Here is a 24,776-nt window from a genome sequence, read left to right on the forward strand (position 1 = left end):
GAGCCCCACGTTAGCCGCTCAGCCGGGGCCCACTACTTACTTCCATAGCAGTGAGTCCGTGAGCACCGCGCTGTCGGTCACTGGGCATCGTACGTCCTCCATCGCCGAGGTGTTGACCTCCTTCTCGGCAAAGCAGACGGGGGTCGTGCAGGTCATGGCGCAGTGCGATCCCACGGGAGTGATCGCCGTGCCGACCTCCCGGCAAGTGACGCGCCGCACACCCATCTCCGCAGCCAGCAGCCGCCAGGCGTCCGCGGGGGTTTGACTGCCCCCCGGGTGGACGAGGCAGGTCAGGGCGCACGGCTGCCCCACTGCCAGCGGGCTGGTGCCCACGTCGACCTGCACCCCCGGCTCAGGGGGCAATGCCCTCTGCCCTCCGCTGATGATCCGGGTCTGCCACAGGTCACAACCCGTGGCACTGAGAGGGGTGGCATCTCCTCCTGCGGCCAGTGCAGGCATTTCCACTGCACCTCCCGGAGCCTCTGCCAAACCCTCCCCCCAGGACTGCTCCTCCCCATCTCCAGCTCGGTGCCCCTCTCCAGTCAGGGCTACCTCATCTCCGACCTCACCAAGGACCCTCTCCCCAGCAGGTAACCCCTCTCCATCCTCAGCTAGGACCCACTCCCCAGCAGGAAACCCCTCTCCATCCTCAGCCAGGACCCTCTCAACAGTCGGGACCTTCTCATCTCCGTCCCCAGTTGGGACCTTCTCCCCAGTCAAGAGCCCTTCCATCCCACTCAGGACACCCTCACCGGTCGTAACCCCCGCATCTCCGCCCCCAGCTCGAACTTTGTCCCCAGTTAGGACCCGCTCCCCAGTCTGGACTCCATCTGTCACAACCCCAGCTGGGACCCCTGCCCCAACATCCATAGCCTGGACAGGTTGCCCCTCAGCTGGGACCCCCTGCCCCCTCTCCTCAGAAGGAACCTCGTCCCCACTGTCTGCAGCCAGGACCTCCTGCTCCCCTCCCCAACTGAGGACCCCCTCCACAATGTCCCTCGCCAGGACCCACACCTCACTGTTCCCAGACAGGACCCCCTCCCCACTGTCTCTTGCATCTGATTGCTCCCTCACGCTTTCTATTGACAGCCGCTCACCCTGCATTGGCAACGGTACCCACACGTCCCCCTCACCAGCCTTCGCCCCCCCTTCAGCCTCCGGCCCCCCTGCCACGTCTCCAGCCACGGACCCCTCCTCTCCAATGGCCGAGAGATGTGCCCACTCCTCCACTTCCTCAGTTGTGGGAAGTCTCTTCCTCTTCCCCACCTTCGCTTCTTCTGCCCCTGTGGGCGAGCGCTCCCTCTGCCCGGCCGTGTGGAGTCCCTCCCCTCCCTCTCTTGCCAGTTCAGATGTCCCTGGATCCACAGTGAGGGGACCCTGACCCTCTACCTGGGTGCCCTGACCTGCCCCAGCACCTGGGCTGCTGCCACCCTGCCTCTTGGCCACGGACCCGGGCCCAGAAGGTGTGGGCTCTGGTGAGCACACACCAACCAGCGAGGCGTGGGGAGACCCTGCGGACAGTCCAGCTGCGGCGGCGACGGGCGTGGGCGCCCTTGCATTGGCAGCCCCGCTGACCGGCAGCCCGGTATCCTCCTGTGCCTCAGCCACGACCAACTCCCCCGCATTCACAGGAGGGGTGTCTGCTCCCCGGATCGGTTTGCCATCTTCTCTCACTGCCCCACCGCCTGCAGGCTCAGCTGTACGGGTGACCGGCACGCTCCTCTTCCCGCGGACTCCTGGTCTGGGGGGTGCCTGCATCGCCGGTGGAGACACGTCACCCACAAAGATCTGCTTGCAGAGCTCGTCGTAAACTATGGCCGGGCCGGGCCGGTGGGCATCCTGCAAACACACAGCAGACGGAGAACGTCAGGAGGGAAACACCGCCTCGTCCCGGCAACTGAGCGCAAGGCCAGCACTCTGTCCCCCTGCTAGCCAGAGGCCATTGGGTGTTGAAGCTGTTATAAGGTCATAAGCAATAGGAGTAGAATTAGGCCATTCGGCCAATCAAGTCTAAGTCGCCATTCAATCATGGCTGAACTATCTCTCTCTCCTAACCCCATTCTCCTGCCTTCTCCCCATAACCTCCGACACCTGTACTAATGAAGAAATTGATTGCCCCAGGAAATTGTTAAGAGCTGTTGGCTCTCTCCACGGCCATCCCTTCCCATCATTGACGGGGGTGGCGGTGGACAGAGGCACGGTGTAACTGTCGGCTAATTCTGCTGTGAAATCAGAGATCTGGTGGGCAGTTTATTGCCGCCATCTCTCCATGATATCATGCAATAAAATCTAGAAGCAAATCTGCAAAGTCTCCACTTTTCAATTTCCATTCATTTCCCTCTAAATTTCTTCCACAGTTTGGTGTAGCCGGCAGGATCCCAATTGTAATGGGATTCGAACGAATACAAGGGGAAATAAAAGGGAATGATTAAATAGTCCCCACCAAAAGAGGAACGGGGGGGGGGGATTCCCAAAAAGAAGGGGGAGCCCCCAGGCAACCTAGCTTAACTGGCTGGTGACTCAGGCCTAGGCAAGAGGCCTGTGGGGTGAGGCAAATAGTGGAGAAGATAATTTACTCACACTGGATGCAAGATAAATTGAAGCAGGTGCCATAGCACGCTATAAAAATTGAAAGGTGACTTTGAGGTTTGCGGACGGAGTAAAACCGTTGTGAGGAGAGATGGCGGCAGTAAACTGCCCACCAGTCCTCTGACTTCACAGCAGAATTAGCTGACAGTTACACTGTGCAGCAAACAACTTTTGTTTTTTGTTAGATGCGAAAATATTCTATCAACTACATGGGTACCAATTATTTCATTAGTCATAACATACTTTTTGTTTGTGTTAATCTTATTCAACAACAAATGGTAAATACAAGTCAAACACAATACAAGGGCATCTTGACATTATTCTATCTCACCTTTTAGACGGCCTGCGCCACCATCCCCTCTCCGAGCCCATCGCAAGCCCCACATTTACAGTAACCCTTCTATGCCACTGGCGGTAGGGGCCCGGGTGGTCTACTGTAACCTCACGAAGGAAAACTATTTGTCATCTCTTCTACTATTTCATGTTTACATTTAACATCCACCCTCCCACACATTCCCAGACAAGAGGTAATACGTCTAATCTCACTTTGCCGATTCCCACAAACCTCTCCTGCACCTGGTCAACTAGAGATGCCAATTGTCACATCCAAGCACACTGTCGTTACCTTGTTCAATTCCAATCAAAGTTAAGTAAGGAAGGATATTGGGCTGGAGATTGCAGACGTTCCTCACAGCAAAAAGGGGGGGAGGGAATCCAGCCCCTGCCCCCTTCTCATTCAGTAACCCTTTCCTTTCTGGAAATCCTGATCCATCAGCGTAGGGATGCCGCGGAGGTAAGGTGGTACAGGCGGCAGTGATCAGATTGTCCAAATCAATGGAAAAAGAACCCATGACTGCAGTCAAGATGGGTGACTGCCATTTAGACCTTCTGGTCGATACCGGAGCCACGATGTCCTCTGTGCCCCCTCCATGGACATCCCCGCCAGTCAGTCATTAATACTATCAGGGTTGCCGGTGCTCCCATGATAGAACCTTCATCAGAACTAATCAAGAAATTGATTGCCCCTGGAAATTGTTAAGAGCTGTTGGCTCTCTCCACCGCCATCCCGACCCATCCTTGACGGGGGTGGCCTTGGAGAGAGCCAACAGCTCTTAACAATTTCCAGGGGCAATCAATTTCTTGATTAGTACAGTTGTCAGAGGTTATGGGGAGAAGGCAGGAGAATGGGGTTAGGAGGGAGAGATAGTTCAGCCATGATTGAATGGCGACGTAGACTTGATTGGCCGAATGGCCTAATTCTACTCCTATTGCTTATGACCTTATAACAGCTTTAACACCCAATGGCCTCAGTTCAGGCCTGTGTTCAAGTAAATGGCAAGCCACTTACTGATACTTCTATAATCTCCAGAACAGCCCCACTCCCGTTACTGAGAAGATAGGCTCTGTGCAAACTGGGAGCAGTGGACTGCAGACGGCATGTTTATGGAACTCCCTCAAATGCAGACACATCAATTGCTAAATTTAATTAAGGAGGAAGAACAAGGGCAAAAGATGTCCATCCTACATTGTTGACAATTGAGTAGCAATCCATACAGTCAATTAATTAATCAAATCCATTGGGCTCTGCAAAGAGTGCAGGATTCAAAAGGCCAGTATTTACAGTATCTTGTCAAAACCAGCCAAGAACATAAGCGAACACATTGCAATGCATTATATACACACCTCCCTAATCCCGGGTACCAGGAAAGAGTCGCCCCCTGGTTGAATAAAATCGAACAATTAGCGGTCACCCCTTATTTGTTTTTTGGGGTCCCGGGATTAGGAATAAAGGTCCACCTCTCTCAAAACCAAAGGGATCGATTTGAGATTGGAGGCACTTCTGAGTCACACCTGACCACAGCTGCTAGACCCCCGGCAACAGCGAAGAAAATAGGAGAAATGATAAAAAGGCTGAAGGACAAACAGTCAATTCATGTTGTAGAGTTACCAATGGCAGAAGGAGAAATCCAGATTGACTTATTTAACGACACAGACGGAAAGATCACATGGGTCAGAAAGGAGTGGGACACTATTTTTGAAAAGCAATAGCCGACTATTGAGGATCCGTCAAGGTTACCAGTGGCTCTGGGCCAAGTACCCTCTGAACTATGGGCAAAGCATAAGAATCATGTGGGGCAAGTGCGTTCAGCCCCTGAACATAAAGTGACTTTAATAAAGGGTGCTGCCTTGCCATGTTTAAAACAGTATCAACTGACCCCGGAGGCTGAAGAAGAGATAGCTACAGTGATCATATCTTTATTACAACGAGTATTAGTGAAAACGCAAAGTCTGTGTAATACTCCTATTTTGCTGATCCCAAAAGTGGGAAGATGTAATGGATGGCGTTTAGTCCAAGACCTGAGAGCTATCAACAGAACAGTGATCCCGATTGCTCCTTTAGTACCTAACACCAATACTATTGTCATCTATACCGGCGGAAGCCGACACCTTTACAGTAATTGACCTAAGTTTGGCCTTTTTCTCCATACTCCTGCTTAAAGACAGCTCGTTCCTGTTTGTCTTTGCCTACAAGGATCAACAATACGCCTGGACTAGGCGTAATCCCGGGTATACTGAAAGTCCGGCCGTATATGCAGCAGCAGTGAAAGATGATCTTGAGGAATGTCCCTGGGATGGCGGGACTTTCATATGAGGAAAGACTGGATAGACTGGGCTTGTACTCGCTGGAATTTAGAAGACTGAGGGGGGATCTTATAGAAACATATAAAATTCTTAAGGGGTTGGAGAGGCTAGATGCGGGAAGATTGTTCCCGATGTTGGGGGAGTCCAGAACCAGGGGTCACAGCTTAAGGATAAGGGGGAAGTCTTTTAGGACCGAGATGAGAAAACATTTCTTCACACAGAGAGTGGTGAGTCTGTGGAATTCTCTGCCACAGAAGGTAGTTGAGGCCAGTTCCTTGGCTATATTTAAGATGGAGTTAGATGTGGCCCTTTTTGCTAAAGGGATCAGGGGGTATGGAGAGAAGGCAGGTACAGGCTACTGAGCTGGATGATCAGCCATGATCATATTGAATGGCGGTGCGGGCTCGAAGGGCCGAATGGCCTACTCCTGCACCTATTTTCTATGTTTCTATGTCAATTATCACAGAGGTCTACTTTAATCCAGTATGTTGATGACCTTTTGGTAGCCTCTGCGACAGGTCCTGATATTAAAGACTCAATTAAATTGCTGCAACATTTGGCAGAGAGAGGGCATAAAGTATCCCTGGGAAAAATTACAGATCTGCCAGCCTAGTGTACAGTATCTGGGATTCCAGCTGCAGGAAGGCAGAAGGAGGCTCGGAAAAGACGGAATAAAGGCAATAGAGAAGGTCCCGGTCCCGAGGGCAAAGAAGGACATTCTCTCCGTCCGTGGCACGGTGCAGACAACGGATCCATGACAACCGGGAACTAGATGCAGCACTGCGTTCAGCCACCTTGCAGACTGAGCCCTCCAGAGCCGTATGGACTGCAGAAAGAGACCAGGCGTTTAGAAATCTAAAGAACGCTATGGTTACTGCCCTGGCACTGGGAGAGCCAAATTATAAAAAGCCCTTTCAACTTTATGTAAATGAATCAAAAGGGGTCCTGACCCAAGAACATGGAGGGGGAAAAAGACCGGCAGCCTATTATTCCATGGCTTTACCAGCTGTGGTAAACGGCACGTCAGCCTGCTCGCGAGCTGTAGCAGCAACAGCTATGATGACAGAAAAACCAATCCCCATCGTTCTTGATCACCCGTGCGTGGTTACTGTTCCTCATGCCGTGATGTTATTATTGAACTCTGCAGCTACACAGCATTTCACAGCCGCTAGAAGAACAGGATATGAAGTTATCCTTTTATCACATCTGAACTATACTTATCAGCGATCACCTGCTATAAACCCAGCTACCTTTTGTACCACTGCCAGCAGAAGGATGTGACCATGATTGTCTACTGCTTGTGGAAGCAACTGCCACTCCCCGGCTAGACTTACAGAGTCATCCGATTGATCACCCTGATCTGGTCCTATTTACTGATGGCTCTTCACACCGACCGAGCGATGACAGATTATCAGCAGGATACGTGGTGGTCACACCACACCAAGTGCTGGAGGCATACGCTTCACCATCCGGAACGTCTGCTCAGGCAGCTGAGCTGAGTGCCCCGACTCGTGCCTGCATCTTGGCAGATGATCAAAGTGCGAATATCTACACCGTTTCTCGCTGTGCGTTTGGGGTTGTACATGACTTTGGGGAATTATGGAAAAATAGAGGATTCATCGTATCAACAGGAAAGACTATTAAGCATGGTAAACTTATGGATATGCGAACATTATATGGGATCAAAGATGATACGAGGGTGAGGTGAGGCATCTAGACAGTGACAAGAAACAGGAGGAAGGTAGAAATTGGAGTCTGAATTCAACAAACAACTTTTTCACACAGAACACAATGAACTCTCAGCTGTAAAAAAAAACAAGCTTCATTATCTGGTTAGAATGTTGTGCTTGTGCCCATATCCCTACGCACGCTGAAGGAGGAATCCCTCTGCGAGCTCAAGGACAAGTTCCAACCAAAATTATAATCGGACATGTATGCCTCCATTTTTGCAACCGATGAGAGAAAATATTGAAATCCTTTCTTCCTGTAAGTGTTGATCATAAAGATCAACAAGGAGGGAACCGAGGAAGAAAAATTAATATCCTTCCTTACTTAATTTTGATTGGAATTGAACAAGGTAACGACAGTGTGCTTGGATGTGACAATTGGCTTCTCTAGTTGACCAGGTGCAGGAGAGGATCGTGGGAATCGGCAAAGTAAGATTAGACGTATTACCTCTTGTCTGGGAATGTGTTGAAGGGTGGATGGTAAATGTAAACATGAAATAGTAGAAGAGATAACGAAGCCTGGTTTCCTTCGTGAGGTTACAGTAGACCACCCGCGCCCCCTACCGCTAGTGGCATAGAAGGGTTACCGTAAATGTGGGGCTTGCGATGGGCTCGGAGAGGGGATGGTGGCGCGGGTCGCCTAAAAGGTGAGATAGAATAATGTCAAGATGCCCTTGTATTGTGTTTGACGTGTATTAACCATTTGTTGTAGAATAACATTAACATCTTATGTTTGGCTCGGCCCTGGGACTTACCATTGCCCGGTGGGGGCTTCAAAAAGTTGGGAGCCTCGATCACCTCGTGGCACCACGGGAGAAGAAATGAGGAGGAGATAAGACTTTGCCTTCCATCACAGTGAGGGTGTGCCTAGAGCAATCACTGTGATGGCTGTTTGTGTAAAAATTGTGTAAAAATTGTGTAAAAATTGTCCTGTGCTTTTTGTTGTCTACTGCCGGACCCTGACGTGAGAGGACGCTGGCGTTGTTTATTCGCCGCTTCTCCGTTAGGATAGTTTGTCTGTTTGTTTTTATGTTATGATTGTTTATGTAAAGCGCTTTGAGCTTCTGGAAAAGCGCTATATAAAATAAATGCTTATTATTATTATTATTATTATAAACAAAAAGTATGTTATGACTGATGAAATAATTGGTACCCATGTAGTTGATAGAATATTTTCGGAGGGTAGTATCTAACAAAAGCAAAGGTCGTTTGCTGCACAGTTTAACTGTCGGCTAATTCTGTTATGAAGTCAGAGAACTGGTGGGCAGTTTACTGCCGCCATCTCTCATGCAATAAAATCTAGAAGCAAATCTGCGAAGTCTCCGCTTTTCATTTTCCATTAATTTCCCTCTAAATTAATTTCTTCCACGGTATGTGAATGAATAATCTCTTGAAAGTCTAAAGATGTAGGGAGCACACTGAATGGTTGCATCATGGCCTGGCTTGGTAACTCAAAGGCCCAGGAATGAAGGACATTACAGAGAGTGGTAGACACTGCCCAGTCCATCATGGGTACTGACCTCCCCAGCAACCAAGGGATTATGGTCACCAATGGTGTGGCCACCATCCATGGTGTGAATGGTCATTACACCATGCTCTGAGCTCCACACATGGACCACAACCAATGGTTCACTCACCACTCGATCAAAACAGGGTGCTCTGCCATTTAATAAGACCACGGATGATCAGTCTGCAACTTTAGCATCACGTCGACATCTTCAAACGGGAACTCCCATCTCCTAAAGGCCACTCCCATGTACTAATGGCAACAGATCTACTAACGGCAGTCAGCAACACAGAGGAACACGGGATCCATTTCCATAACACCCTCTGTACTTCACAAAGCACCTTCCCGGACAACCGTAGAACAGAACACCAGAGGAACAGGCCCTTTGGCCCACAACGTCCATGTCAAACATGAGATACCCATGAGATGCCAGCGCCTGCGCCCATGCACTCACCTCCAGTTTCAGCTTGCACAGCAGCGGAGTCAGGTTGCTCGACGGCACCCCCATGCATTGGGCTATGCTGTTGGATCTCCGCATGTCCCGCTGAGCGCTGCACTGCAGCAGCACGTCCTGCAAAGGGACCCGGCCGCACTTCCTGCCCGGCTGCACGGGGAGCAAAGAGAAGGGTCAACACCAAGGGAAAAGCACTAGGTTCGGTAAAACATTGGGACAGAAACAAATCCAACAAGAGACACACTCTCCTACTCCTCTCTCCACCAACGCTGCCTGACCTGCTGAATATCCCAGTATTTTCAGCTTTATTTCAGTTTTTTGTCTCCTGCACAAACTGTGGCAAATGGTAAAGCATTACCTCATGTAACCAGTTGAGTGTTTGACTGGATGGTGGTTGCACCATGCTCCAAGCTCCACAGATGGACCACAACTCAAACTCTTGCATTATAAGCTTCTTTGGCCATTTATAAACTGTTGTTTTTAGGTATATCATGACCAGATGTGGCAAGCACTAGCAAAGCCATGTCATAACCCCACCCCCTGTAGGCAATCCTCCTTGCTCTCTGTTCTGACATACACTTCCCACCTCCTTTAACCCTCTCCCCCCCCCCTCCTCCACCCGTCACTTACAGTACTCGCAAGCTGGTCTTCATTCTCCGAGGACGAGGACTTCGTCGATTGTCGTCTGCTGAACATGTCCCCCTCGCCTGGACCTGAGAGGAACACCGTGAGAAGGAGTGGACAAGGAAGAGGTGGAGGAGGGACAGGGTGCAGGAGGTGGTGGAGAGGTAGGAAGGGACAGGGGTAAAGGAGAGACAGTTGGGGGGGGGGGGGGACGGACGGTGAAACCAATCCCCCCAGAACCTCTTCGCTGCCCACTGTCACTACGCTGCCCACACCCAGCTTCTTCCCCGCCACCTGGTCATATACCCCCTCACCCTCCACCCCCACCTCATCCAGCGGCCCCCAGTCACCCCCACACCGTCCCTCCGTCACTCTCAATCCCTCACCCTCCGACCACCTGTCCCTCGCACTCCGTCCCTCACCCACCCTCAGTCCGTCTCAAACCCTGTCCCCGTCCCTCACCATCCCCGTCCCCGTCCCCGTCCCTCACCATCCCCGTCCCCGTCCCTCACCATCCCCGTCCCCGTCCCTCACCATCCCCGTCCCTCACACTTCTATCTGTATGTACTGACCTCGCCCTCCTCCCCTCACTCTCCACCTCTCACTCTCTGCCTCTCACCCCCTGCCCCATACCTAATACCCTCCGCCCCTCATCCCCACACCCTCTGCCCCCCACTCTCGCTCCGCCTCTCACGCTCCGCCCCTCACACCCATCCCCACACCCTCTGCCTCTTCGCCCCTCACCCCCACTCTCCGCCCCTCACTCCTACCCCTCACCCTCTCCAGCTCTCTCTCTCTCCCTCTCCCTCTCCCTCTCCCTCTCCCTCTCCCTCTCCCTCTCCCTCTCCCTCTCCCTCTCCCTCTCCCTCTCCCTCTCCCTCTCCCTCTCTCTCTCACACACTCACCCTCTCTCTCTCACCCTCTCTCTCTCACACTCACCCTCTCTCCTCCCGCTCTCCGTCGCTGATTTCAAACTTACCCGCTCTCCCGCTCATTGGCCTTTGCGGAGCCAGGGCCTGATGACGCGGTTTCATGCGCTCGAGATGCGCCCGCCCGCAGCAGCGCCGCCCCTGGCCGGAGGCCCACAGCGCCATGGGGGGGGGGTGGAGCAGGTTGGTGGGCGAGGTTGGTGGGGTAGATAGGTAGGTATGATAAGAAAATAACTGCAGATGCTGGTACAAATCGATTTATTCACAAAATGCTGGAGTAACTCAGCAGGTCAGGCAGCATCTCGGGAGAGAAGGAATGGGTGACGTTTCGGGTCGAGACCCTTCTTCAGAAGGTAGGTATGATATGCAGGTAGGTGGGATATGCAGGTAGGTAGGTTGGTGGGGTGTGCAGGTAGGTGGGGAGGTAGGTTGGTGGGGTGTGCAGGTGGGTAGGTAGGTGGGGTGTGCAGGTAGATGGGGAGGTAGGTTGGTGGGGTGTGCAGGTGGGGTGTGCAGGTAGGTGGGGAGGTAGGTTGGTTGGGTGTGCAGGTAGGTGGGGAGGTAGGTAGGGGGGGTGTGCAGGTAGGTGGGGAGGTAGGTAGGGGGGGTGTGCAGGTAGGTGGGGTGTGCAGGTGGGTGGGGTAGGTAGGTTGGTGGGGTGTGCAGGTCGGGGGAGGTAGGTTGGTGGGGTGTGCAAGTAGGTGGGGAAGGTAAGTAAGCAGGCAGGCTGGCGGGCGGAGGTGCTGGGCTATGATGGAGAAGTCTCGCATCCTGCTAACTCTCCCCAACCCGCACCCAGCTGGCACTGCCAATGGACCTGCCCCACACTCCACATCCCCAACAACATGTTGCTCCTCAGAGGGTTGCTAAGTCTTTTGCCAGTCACATTAATTCTGGGTTTCAGTCTTGACCCTTTCGCCAAAGAGGGCGACTTCTCTCTGCCTGTCCCTTCATAGTTTGAATTACTCCATCACATTCCTTCACAAAGTTCTCAACTTCGCCACGCACTTCCACCCTGCCCTCAAATCCACTTGGACCATTTTTGACAAGTCTCTCCACTTTCTTGATCTCCCTTCCTCCATCCGACAGACTATCTACTGAAACACAAGTAATAGGAGACAAAAGGGTGTCAGACAAGGAAAGAAGGCGGCACAGTGGCACAGCGGTAGAGATGCTGCCTTACGGCGCCAGAGATCCGTGTTCAATCCTGACTATGAGTGCTGTCTGTACGGAGTTTGTACGTTTGCCCTGTGACCTTGTGGGTTTTCTCCGGGTGCTCCGGTTTCCTCTCACATTCCAAAGATGTGCAGGTTTGTAGGTTTTTGCTTTTTTTAAAGTTTTTAGAGATAGAGCACAGATACATTGATTAATTGATAATCCCCACCATCTAAAGTATCTGCATAACACGGGTGCCTCAAGAAGATGGCTTAGTTTAGCTTAGTTTAGTTTAGAGATATAGTACGGAAACAGGCCCTTCAGCCCACCGAGTCCTTGCCGACCAGCGATCCCTGCACATTAACACTCGTCGTTGTCGTCGTGGCTATCCCTCGAGGTCGAGGATGATGGTCTACGTTCCGATGTCAGAACGAAGACACCTTTGCGTGTGTTTGTTTAACGTGTACTTGATGTTGCACTCCAAGAAGCACACGGTCCTTCACAAATCAATCAACTAATTCCAATGGCAAGGGAACCAAGACGATTGGAGATGATAGATTTGTTGCAGCCTTCATCCACCTTCACAGCCGTTGTTCAAGATGACTTTGTCCGCCTGGTCCGTCGTTGAGGTCTTGTACTTTGGACCATTCTTAGTCTAGACCCTCATCCTTGACCTTACCACCATGGGTGGCCCTACCAGAAGCTAACGCTTCCGACGGCATCACTCTCAGAATCATGGGGGCACGCAAGCCTCTTCACCACAATAAGGTGAACGATCCGAAGAGGACATTAACACTATCCTACACACACTAAGGACAATTTACAATGATACCAAGCCAATTAGCCTACAAACCTGTAGGTCTTTGGAGTGTGGGAGTGGACAGCTCCCGTAGTCAGGATCAAACCCTGGTCGATCAACCGCTCAACCTTTTTTTAGTTTTTAGAGATACAGCGCGGAAACATTGACTATTTGATAATCCCCACCGCTGTACCACTATGCTGCCACATGAGCTGCATCATCAAGGTCCCCACGATCAAGGTTAGGCCCTCTTCTCACTGCTCCCATTGAGCAGGGGATACATACGCCTTAGTCCCCACACCAGCAGGTTCAGCAACAGCTACCATCAGGTTCTTTGAACCAACTGCATAATCCTAATCCTGTCTTGGCAATGGAACATCATGTGCTATCTCTTGATTTTTTTTATTGTGTTTTGAACTAATGCCTTGCTTTTTGCAGTCTTTTTACTGTCCTGCAGAATTTATGAATAATTGATGCGTAATTTGATTTTGTGCGCTGTCTGCATCTCTGTGCCTGAGATGCTGCTGCTAGATTTTCATTGAATTGAATTGAATAAGTTTATTTGCCAAGTATGTAAACATACAAGGAATGTGCCTTGGTGCTCCGCTCGTAAGTAGCAACACGGACATACAGTAAACAATTAAGAATAAAGCATAAAACATTAAAACATTAAGAATAAAACATTGTAGTTTAAACATGTGAATGAAATAAACCAGAGCAAAAAAAAAGAGGCTACAGACTTTTTGTTATTGAGTAGAGCTGCTACTTACGGAAAAAAAAGTTGTTTTTATGTCTAGCTGTGGCTGCTTTGACAGTCCGGAGTCGCCTTCCAGAGGGAAGGGCTAGGGTGAGAGGGGTCAGAGATGATCTTGCCCGCTCGCTTCCTGGCCCTTGCAGTGTACAGTTCGTCAATTGGGGGGGAAGGTTGCAGCCAACAACCTTCTCAGCTGATCGAACAATTTGTTGATATTTATTCACAAAATGCTGGAGTAACTCAGCAGGTCAGGCCCCATCTCAGGAGGGAAGGAATGGGTGACGTTTCGGGTCGAGACCCTTCTTGGGACGATTTGTTGGAGTCTCCGGATGTCGTGCTTGGTGGCTGAGCCAAACCAGACCATGATGGAGAAGGTGAGGACAGAATCAATGATAGCAGTACAGAATTGGACCACCATTGCCTGTGGCAGATTGTGTTTCCTCAGCTGCCGCAGGAAGTACATCCTCTGTTGGGCCTTTTTGACTGTGGTCCCCCCCATTTAAGGTCCTTGGAAATGATGGGTTCACTCCCTACCCTCAATACCTGGTCAGCGAGTTGCATTTGTGCTTCACGTACGCAGGCTTGGGGGGGATGTAAACTCCAGTGAGAATAAAAGAGGTAAATTCCCTCGGAGAATAAAAGGGTTTGCAGTTGTTAAAGAAAGATTCTAGATTGGGGGAACAGAAGTTACACAGCACCGTGATGTCGCTGCACCAGTCCTGGTTAGTGTAGAAGCAGATTCCACCTCCTCTTGATTTTCCCGCTGCCTCTGCGTCGCGGTCCGCTCTGTGTAGTTGAAAGCCAGCCAGCTGCAGCTCGCTGTCCGGGGCCGACTCACACAGCCAGGTCTCGGTGAAGCACAGGGTAGCGGCTCGAGAGAAGTCCTTGTTAGTGTGGCACAGGAGTTGCAGTTCGTCCACTTTGTTGTGGAGAGAACGTAGATTTGCGAGGAATATACTCGGGAGCGGTGTGGGTAATCCTTGTCGGCGGACTCGGGCGAGTGCTCCAGAGAGCCTCCCACGGTTCCTCCTCCGTCTCAAGTCCTTGGACGCAGCCACCGCCCCGGCAGTGAGGGACGGTGACCCAGCGAGTGAGGGAAATCCGCAACGATGTTTGGAGGTCCCGTGTGTCTGATGTTAATGAGAACCTCTCTCATGAAAGTGATCTTTGTGGGATTACCGCAGACGACACAAACGAACAAACACAGACAAAACAGCAAGGAGCAGTCCACAGTGGCAGCCATCGTCGGCACCATCTCCTCCTCCACGCCTGTACATCACTGTACTTGAGCTTATGACAATAAACCTGACTTGACCACACCTCCTCATGTCAGGACACCGACCCTTTCTCACAGTGTCTCTGTCTCCCTCACATCTGGTCACGAGACAAGGCCTTCCACTCCAGAACATCTGAGAAGTCCTCCCTTTTCAGGAGTCGCAGTCTTCCAACCACTACCCATGACCAAACTCACACCTGTATCCCCTCTGTATCCCGTACTCTTCATCCCCACACCCCATGCACCCCCCAGATAGAACAGCTGTAGAATTCCCTTGGTCCTTACCTTTCACCCCACCAGCTCCCACATCCAACACATCATTCTTCAACATTTCCCCCAGCTTCAACGTGATCCCACCACAAGTCTCATCCTCCCATCCCCATCCCTTTCTGCAGGACCACTCTCGATGTGATACCCTGGTTTTCTCATTCCTCCCTAACAATCCTTCCCCTCCCCACACACACGTCCCATGGCTGCAGGATTCCAAGTGGCAAGCCTGGTGGTAACAGTGAAAGCTCTTAGGATCCAAGAGAGGGGTGAAATGGATCTGAAAATGGCTGGGGGCAGGAAGATTGGGTCATGTCAAGTCAAGTTTATTTCCATCCAAAAGGCTCTTGAACGTCACTATCTTAACTAGGCCACAGTCACGTGGGTGCAGGTGTTTTGGAACCGTCGCAGGGGCATGTGCCCGTTCAGTTCTGGGCTAATTGCCTCGGAGGAGGTGAGAAACCAACGGGACCGGGAGGGGGGCAAGCAATGACGCACTCATCGTGTGCTGTGACACTGGCCGTCTGCTGAGGAAACGTGCCTGAGCGTGTGTGGGAGTTTGCAGTGCAGCCTGCAGGTGGAGACAGCAGTTCACACTGCATACAGCTCCAGACACAGAGCACTGCATGCAGCTGTTGAACCCTCGCCTCGCGTCAAACCGCACACTGACCGACTCCACTGAGCAGACCCTCACCCATGTCAATGGAAGCCCACCGAGAAAGTGGGCTAAAAGCTGGGCACTGGCAGCAGGCCATTCGCCCCATGGTATCCATGCCGAACATTGTGCCCTTAGGCAAATCCCTTCTGCAGGCAGTGAAGAAAGCCAATGGAATGTTGGCCTTCGTAACAAGAGGAGTTGAGTATAGGAGCAAAGAGGTCCTTCTACAGTTGTACCGGGCCCTGGTGAGACCGCACCTGGAGTACTGTGTGCAGTTTTGGTCTCCAAATTTGAGGAAGGATATTCTTGCTATGGAGGGCGTGCAGCGTAGGTTCACTAGGTTAATTCCCGGAATGGCGGGACTGTCGTATGTTGAAAGGCTGGAGCGATTGGGCTTGTATACACTGGAATTTAGAAGGATGAGGGGGGATCTTATTGAAACATATAAGATAATTAGGGGATTGGACACATTAGAGGCAGATAACATGTTCCCAATGTTGGGGGAGTCCAGAACAAGGGGCCACAGTTTAAGAATAAGGGGTAGGCCATTTAGAACGGAGATGAGGAAGAACTTTTTCAGTCAGAGGGTGGTGAAGGTGTGGAATTCTCTGCCTCAGAAGGCAGTGGAGGCCAGTTCGTTGGATGCTTTCAAGAGAGAGCTGGATAGAGCTCTTAAGGATAGCGGAGTGAGGGGGTATGGGGAGAAGGCAGGAACGGGGTACTGATTGAGAGTGATCAGCCATGATCGCATTGAACGGCGGTGCTGGCTCGAAGGGCTGAATGGCCTACTCCTGCACCTATTGTCTATTGTCTATTGCTTGCATGTGATCCATTTCCCCCCACTCCCTGCATATCCAGGCGCCTATCCAAAAGGCTCTTGAACATCACTATCTTAACTGGCTCCAGGCATCTATTACTCTGTGTAAAAGAAACGCGCCCCGCGCTTCTCCAGTAATAGACAATAGGTGCAGGAGGAGGCCATTCGGCCCTTCGAGCCAGCACCGCCATTCAATGTGATCATGGCTGATCATTCTCAATCAGTACCCCGTTCCTGCCTTCTCCCCATACCCCCTGACTCCGCTATCCTTAAGAGCTCTATCCAGCTCTCTCTTGAATGCATTCAGAGAATTGGCCTCCACTGCCTTCTGAGGCAGAGAATTCCACAGATTCACAACTCTCTGACTGAAACAGTTTTTCCTCATCTCAGTTCTAAATGGCCTACCCCTTATTCTTAAACTGTGGCCCCTTGTTCTGGACTCCCCCAACATTGGGAACATTATGTTTGCATTTCTCACCTTAGAACTGTGCTCTCTGATTGACAGTGTCATCCTGGGAAAAGGGTTCTTTCTGACTGTCTACCCTATCTATGCCCCTCACGATTTTATATACACCGATCAGCCAAAACATTATGACCACCTGCTTAATATGCTGTTGGTCCTCCGTGTGCAGCCCCATACGCAGCAGGGTGCGATGCACTGTGTATTGTGGCACATTCCTCCCGTGACCACCATTAATGTTTTCTGTGACTTGTGCCACAGTGGACCTTCTGTCGGTTCGGACCAGACGGGATAGCCTTCGTTGCCCTCGCGCATCGATGAGCCTTGGGCGCCCAACACCCTGTCGCCGGTTTGTGGTCTGTCCCTCCTCGGACCACTGTCGGTAAGTTCTCACCACTGCTGTCCGGGAGCACCCCACAAGCCTTGCCGTTTCAGAGATGCTCTGACCCAGTGTGAACTGTGTGAACTGTGAGGCAGATGCTATGAGGTTGCAGGGTGACTTGGACAGATTGTGTGAGTGGGCGGATGCATGGCAGATGCAGTTTAATGTGGATAAGTGTGAGGTTATCCACTTTGGTGGTAAGAATAGGAAGGCAGATTATTATTTGTATGGTGTCAAGTTAGGAAAAGGGGACGTACAACGTGATCTGGGTGTCTTAGTGCATCAGTCACTGAAAGGAAGCATGCAGGTACAGCAGGCAGTGAAGAAAGCCAATGGAATGTTGGCATTCATAACAAGAGGAGTTGAGTATAGGAGCAAAGAGGTCCTTCTGCAGTTGTACAGGGCCCTAGTAAGGCCGCACCTGGAGTACTGTGTGCAGTTTTGGTCTCCAAATTTGAGGACGGATATTCTTGCTATTGAGGGCGTGCAGCGTAGGTTTACTAGGTTAATTCCCGGAATGGCGGGACTGTCATATGTTGAAAGACTGGAGCGACTAGGTTTGTATACACTGGAATTTAGAAGGATGAGAGGGGATCTTATCGAAACGTATAAGATTATTAAGGGGTTGGACATGTTAGAGGCAGGAAACATGTTCCCAATGTTGGGGGAGTCCAGAACCAGGGGCCACAGTTTAAGAATAAGGGGTAGGCCATTTAGAACAGAGATGAGGAAAAACTTTTTTAGTCAGAGAGTTGTGAATCTGTGGAATTCTCTGCCTCAGAGGGCAGTGGAGGCCAATTCTCTGAATACATTCAAGAGAGAGCAAGATAGAGCTCTTATGGATAGCGGAGTCAGGGGGTATGGGGAGAAAGCAGGAACGGGGTACTGATTGAGAATGATCAGCCATGATCACATTGAATGGCGGTGCTGGCTCGAAGGGCTGAATGGCCTACTCCTGCACCTATTGTCTATTGTCTATTGACCCAGTCGGCTGGCCATAAGAATTTGGCCCTTGTCAAAGTCGCTCAGGTCTTTACGCCTGCCTATTTCTCCTGCATCCAACGCATCAACTTCAAGAACTGACTGTTCACTTGCTGCCTAATATATCCCACCCCTTGACATTGCCATTGTCATTGTAACAAGATAATCAATGTTATTCACTTTGCCTGTCAGTGGTCATAATGTTTTGGCTGATCGGTGTACTTCTATCGTGTCTCCCCTCAGCCTCCGACCTTCCAGAGAAAACAATCCAAGTTTGTCCAACCTCTCCAAATAGCTAATAGCCTGTAATCCAGACAGCATTCTGGAAAACCTCTCCTGGGGACCCACTTAAAACCTCCACATCCTTCCTGTAGCGAGGCAACCAGAACTGCACGCAATACTCCATAATGCCCCTGAGGTCCCGCTTAAACGCCTCCCCTCTCACCTTGAGCTGATGCCCTCTAGTTTTAGAATCCTCTACCATGGGGGAAAAGCATGGGATCCCCTCAATGTTCCATTGCGATTAATTTTAAGCAATTAGATAATAACAACAACTGTAGTTGGAGACACTGTCGAGCCCTCTGACTCTGAGGACTGTGGAGGCTCAGTCATTGAGTATGTTCAAAGTGGGGATCAATAGTTTTCTTACGGGAACCAGAATGGGGAAAAGGGGATGACAATGGCCCTGAGGTAGATGTGGTTGAGCAAACGCAAAGTGACAGACAGTGAATTCTTCCACCTATTTCATATGTACCCGGTGAGGGTCAGTGTGTGTGTGTGGGGGACCCATACCCCAGTGAGGTCAATGTGTGTGTGTGGGACCCATACCCCAGTGAGGTCAATGTGTGTGTGTGTGGGGGGGGACTCGTACCCCAGTGGGGGTCAGTGTGTGTGTGGGACCTGTTCCCCAGGGAGGGTCAGTTTGTGGGACCTGTTCCCCAGGGAGGGTCAGTGTGTGGGACCTGTTCCCCAGTGAGGGTCAGTGTGTGGGACCTATTCCCCAGGGAGGGTCAGTGTGTGTGGGAGTCCTGTATCCCAGTGAGGTCAGTGTGTGTGTGGGACCCGTACCCCAGTGAGGGTCAGTGTGTGTGTGGGACCCGTACCCCAGTGAGGGTCAGTGTATGTGGGACCTATTCCCCAGGGAGGGTCAGTGTGTGTGTGGGGGGGGACCCGTGCCCCAGTGAGGTCAGTGTGTGTGTATGTGGGGGGGGGGATTCGTACCCCACTGAGGGTCAGTGTGTATGTGTGTGTCCTGTTCCCCAGTGAGGGTCAGTGTGTGTGTATGTGGGACCTGTTCCCCAGTGAGGGTCAGTGTGTGTGTGTGGGACCTGTTCCCCAGTGAGGGTCAGTGTGTGTGGGGGTCCTGTATCCCAGTGAGGTCAGTGTGTATGTGGGACCTGTTCCCCAGTGAGGGTCAGTGTATGTGGGACCTATTCCCCAGGGAGGGCCAGTGTGTGTGTGCGACCCGTACCCCAGTGATTAATGGTATTCAAAGTCAGGTGGTGTATTGGACAGTGTTTGTCCTAGTTCAGCCTCTCTGTCTGACTCTCCCACAGGGTTGGTTTGTGCTCGGTTTGACGAGTGGCAGTGAGCACCCTGGCAGCTTGCTGCCCCTCTGCACCTGGACAGCTCGCTGCCTCTCTGCACCTGGACAGCTCGCTGCCCCTCTGCACCTGGACAGCTCGCTGCCCCTCTGCACCTGGACAGCTCGCTGCCCCTCTGCACCTGGACAGCTCGCTGCCCCTCTGCACCTGGACAGCTCGCTGCCCCTCTGCACCTGGACAGCTCGCTGCCCCTCTGCACCTGGACAGCTCGCTGCCCCTCAGACTGACAGCATTCGAACTGCTTGCCTGGAACAAAAGGCTTAATCACCACCGAGACACTGCCAGAAACATCAGTGATGAATGAGGCACGGCTGACTCTGCTAATTCATGCAATTAACCAGCAAGCGCAAGGACGAGCACCCGGCTTGGCTCCAGATCAGCGCTTGCGTTTCCAAGCACTTCACTTACCCAGCGGCGAGCTCCTCCTCCCCCCTCCCCGGGCACATCACGGCAGTCACACAGTGACGTTCACCCATGAGCCGCTGCTGGGATGTTCACTTCTCACTGCAAATCTCCAATACACCAGGGGCGTGCCCGACCTGAATGCCCCCTCCAATGAAAGGGTTAAATGCAGGCCTCGGGTATGACCAGCATCGCCGGGGCAGAGAGTTGGTGTGGTGCGGTGGTGAAGGTAGCCATTCAGCCCACTGAGTCCATGCTGGCCCCCCAACATAACATCCCACCTGTCCATAATCCCATTCTTCACAGCCCATAGAAAGGGATTGGCTGGTCTGTACGGTCCGTGGTGTTCAATGCTGATTCATGGTTGCTCAGACGGTCACCCTCACATACTGTCACCCTGGCCGAGGGGCGGGCGCGAGGAGGGTGAGGGGAGGGGGAGTGTGAGGAGGACAACCAATTTTCTATCCACCTCAACACTGAACCCCCAATACCGTGTGCTTTAAGTTTGTACACCAATCTCCTATGTGGGACCTTGTCGAAGGCCTTCTGAAAGTCCAGATATAACACATCGACTGGTTCTCCCTTATCCACTCTACTAGTTACATCCTCGAAAAATTCTATAAGATTCGTCAGACATGATTTGCCTTTCATAAATCTATGCTGACTTTGTCCGATGATTTCACCACTTTCCAAATGTGATGCTATCACATCTTTAATAACTGACTCTAGCATTTTCCCCACTACCGATGTTAGGCTAACTGGTCTATAATTCCCCGTTTTCTCTCTCCCTCCCTTTTTAAAAAGTGGGGTTACATTAGCTACCCTCCAATCCTCAGGAACTACTCCAGAATCTAAAGAGTTTTGAAAAATTATCACTAATGCATCCACTATTTCTGAGGCTACTTCCTTAAGCACTCTGGGATGCAGCCTATCTGGCCCTGGGGATTTATCGGCCTTTAATCCATTTAATTTACCTAACACCACTTCCCGACTAACCTGGATTACCCTCAGTTCCTCCATCTCGTTAGACCCCCGGTCCCCTGCTATTTCCGGCAGATTCTTTATGTCTTCCCTAGTGAAGACAGAACCAAAGTAGTTGTTCAATTGGTCTGCCTCCTTGTTCCCTATGATCAATTCACCTGTTTCTGACTGCAAGGGACCTACATTTGTCTTAACTAGTCTTTTTCTCTTCACATATCTATAAAAGCTTTTGCAGTCAGTTTTTATGTTCCCTGCCAGTTTTCCCTTTCCTAATTAAGCCCTTTGTCCTCCTCTGCTGGACTCTGAATTTCTCCCAGTCCTCTGGTATGATACTTATTCTGGCTAATTTATATGCTTCATCTTTTGTTTTAATACTATCCTTGATTTCCCTTGTTAGCCACGGATGCACTACCTTTCCTGGTTTGTTCTTTTGCCACTGGGATGAACAATTGTTGTAGTTCATCAAATGCCTTCCATTGCATGTCCACTGTCAACCCTTTAACTATAAATTGCCAGTCTATCTTGGACAATTCACGTCTCATACCCTCAAAGTTACCTTTCTTTAAGTTCAGAACACTTGTTTCTGAATTGACTTTGTCACTCTCCATCCTAATGAAGAACTCCACCATATTATGGTCACTCTTGCCCAAGGGGCCTCGCACAACAAGACTGCTAACTAACCCTTCCTCATTACTCAATACCCAGTCTAGAATGGCCTGCTCTCTCGTTGGTTCCTTGACATGTTGGTTTAGAAAACCATCTCGCAAACATTCCAAGAAATCCTCTTCCTCAGACCCCTGCCAATTTGGTTCACCCAATCTATATGTACAGGTATGTACCCAAAGACGTACAGGTATGTAGGTTAATTGGCTGGGTAAATGTAAAAATTGTCCCTAGTGGGTGTAGGATAGTGTTAATGTACGGGGATCACTGGGCGGCACGGACTTGGAGGGCCGAAAAGGCCTGTTTCCGGCTGTATGTATATGATATGATATATCATATCATCATATATATACAGCCGGAAACAGGCCTTTTCGGCCCACCAAGTCCGTGCCGCCCAGCGATCCCCGTACATTAACACTATCCTACACCCACTAGGGACAATTTTTACATTTACCCAGCCAATTAACCTACATACCTGTACGTCTTTGGAGTGTGGGAGGAAACCGAAGATCTCGGAGAAAACCCACGCAGGTCACGGGGAGAACGTACAAACTCCGTACAGTGCAGCACCCGTAGTCAGGATCGAACCTGAGTCTCCGGCGCTGCATTCGCTGTAAAGCAGCAACTCTACCCCTGCGCCACCGTGCCGCCCTTGATATGATATGATATGATTGAAGTCACCCATTATAACTGCTGCACCTTTAGTGCATGCATTTCTAATTTCCTGCTTGATGCCATCCCCAACCTCACTACTGCTGTTAGGTGGCCTGTACACAACTCCCACTAGCGTTTTCTGCCCCTTAGTGTTTCGCAGCTCTACCCATATCGATTCCACATCCTCCAAGCTAATGTCCTTCCTTTCCACTGCTTTAATCTCCTCTCTAACCAACAACCCTACCCCACCTCCTTTTCCTTTCTGTCTATCCTGCCTGAATATAGAATATCCCTGGATGTTGAGCTCCCAACCTTGGTCACCCTGGAGCCATGTCTCCGTAATTTCAGTTAAACCATCCGGGTGATTTTGGAGGTGGCATGGTGGTGGCTGGGTTTTCTCTGCACAGGGCAGGGACCAAAGGTAATTATCTTTGGCAGGGACGGAGGTGGCCGAGGCACTGCAACACACTGCTTGGTGGGTGACATGTTTGCATGTGACGTTTCTAAAATACTCAAACTTAGGAATTTTAAATACCGAAAAGTCACAGCAAAGATGACAAGCCCGAGGAAAAATGTGTCCTAGTTTGTCCTGTCCTTAAAGCACAAGCTCAACAGCTCCAACAGATAACTCAGAGAGACAGTTCTCGACCAGGTATCGACCTAGATGGAAGTGCCTTTAAAGTCCAATAAAAACAAAAATCAATGCTGAGACTGCAGTGCATCTGAAAGGCTCTGATTGTATTTCAGGGGACACTATACACTGTCAGATTAGCCACTTTATTTCAGCTCCAGTGACACCGTTAGGGATAAAAATATGCTGCTTGACACATCAGCTGAGTAGTTTTCAGGCAAATCGTTCAACACTGCAATCCTTGGGTCAGCCGGGTAACACAGGGACTCGGGCGATGTGTTCAGAAACCTTGCTTTCGGAAGGCTTGGATAGAGTGGACGTGGAGAGGATGTTTCCACCAGTGGGAGAGCCTAGGACTAGAGGTCACAGCCTTAGAATTAAAGGACGTTCTGTTTGGAAGGAGACCTTGGTGGAATGTGAATTTCTTTAGTTAGAGGATGGTGAATCTGTGGAATTCTTTGCCACAGAAGGCTGTGGGTGCAAAGTTAGTGGACATATTTAAGGCATATTAAAGATTCTTGATTAGTATGGGTATCAGAGGTTATGGGGAGAAGGCAGGAGAATGGGATTACGACGGAGAGATAGATCAGCCATGATTGAATGGCAGCGTAGACTTGATGGACTGAATGGCCTAATTCTATTCCTATCATTTATGATCTTATGATCTTGCCAATGACAATCGGCGATGGGCCATGAATACTGGCCTTGCTGGTCAGATTAGAAAAGAATGAATAAATAAGCTACTGTGCTGCTGGTGTTTATCTCTGCTCTTGGATCCTTAGGGGGACATCTTCATGGAAAGCATTCTCACCCGGGTGGATAAGATCAACCAGTGAGCTCAGTGAGGCTATCAGCCCATCTACCCTTCCTCCACCACCAGCTCACTTGTTATCCAGGGATTGTACCCACTGTAAACTGGCCGCTGCGAAAAGTTCATTGCAAGAGCAACACTTTAATCTTGTAGTACACGAGACGTTGAGTTGTGAATCTGTGTTGTGAACAGAGAGTTGTGAATCTGTGGAATTCTCTACCTCAGAAGGCAGTGGAGGCCAATTCTCTGAATGCATTCAAGAGAGAGCTAGATAGAGCTCTTAAGGATAGCGGAGTCAGGGGGTATGGGGAGAAGGCAGGAATGGGGTACTGATTGAGAATGATTAGCCATGATCACATTGAATGGCGGTGCTGGCTCGAAGGGCCGAATGGCCTCCTCCTGCACCTATTGTCCCCAAGCTGGGAACAACGCAGAGGAAATGCAAGTCCCCTGCACTGGAAACCCACGGGTCAAACACTCACCGTGACCACTGTGGGCATCGAGGTTTTATATCAGACAGTCTGTTCACACAAGCAGAGGCAAATGTTACGGTGCGGGTTATACACAGCTCCCCCTACATGTGGGATGTTGTGACTACATCATACACCTACAATCATACACCTGCAGGATTAAGCAGGTGTCCCCTACATTCTGGCCTTCCATCACAGTGAGGAGGGGACTGGAGGAGACTCACTGTGATGGATGTTTCTTTTTTGTTGTTGTTTTGTGTTGGTTTGTGGTTGCGTAATTGCTTATTTTATTGCTCTTACTGTTGGACTGTGGGTGACGAAATCTCGTCCAAAAGACTTGTTTTTTGGATGACAATAAAGGTAATTCTGATTCTGAGATTGAAGCTCTCTCCCTCCACACCTGAACCGTCACACAAGGCCACAGGTTGATGGAGATTGACGCTCACTGGCTGTGCTGGGAGAAGCCTGATGATAGGAAGGTTACTTGCAACAATTTTTGATGTGGGGAAAAGTAGGGGAAATCGAGAACCAGAGGACG

The 24,776-nt window shown here is 50.6% G+C and overlaps 1 protein-coding gene across 1 annotated transcript in view; it reads right to left on the bottom strand.

Moving 5' to 3' along the window:
- Positions 1-10,578, bottom strand: part of spag5 (sperm associated antigen 5) — a 45,398-nt gene extending 34,820 nt beyond the window's left edge. The window contains exons 1-4 of the mRNA XM_078421957.1: positions 10,524-10,578; positions 9,551-9,633; positions 8,921-9,070; positions 41-1,839 (exon numbers count right to left, since the gene is read on the bottom strand). Coding sequence (XP_078278083.1) covers positions 41-1,839; positions 8,921-9,070; positions 9,551-9,633; positions 10,524-10,578 — 2,087 coding nt within the window. The remainder of the gene's footprint in view (positions 1-40; positions 1,840-8,920; positions 9,071-9,550; positions 9,634-10,523) is intronic.
- Positions 10,579-24,776: the final 14,198 nt, after the last annotated feature.

The sequence above is a fragment of the Rhinoraja longicauda genome, chromosome 26 (assembly GCF_053455715.1).
Source record: "Rhinoraja longicauda isolate Sanriku21f chromosome 26, sRhiLon1.1, whole genome shotgun sequence".
Taxonomy (NCBI): domain Eukaryota; kingdom Metazoa; phylum Chordata; class Chondrichthyes; order Rajiformes; family Arhynchobatidae; genus Rhinoraja; species Rhinoraja longicauda.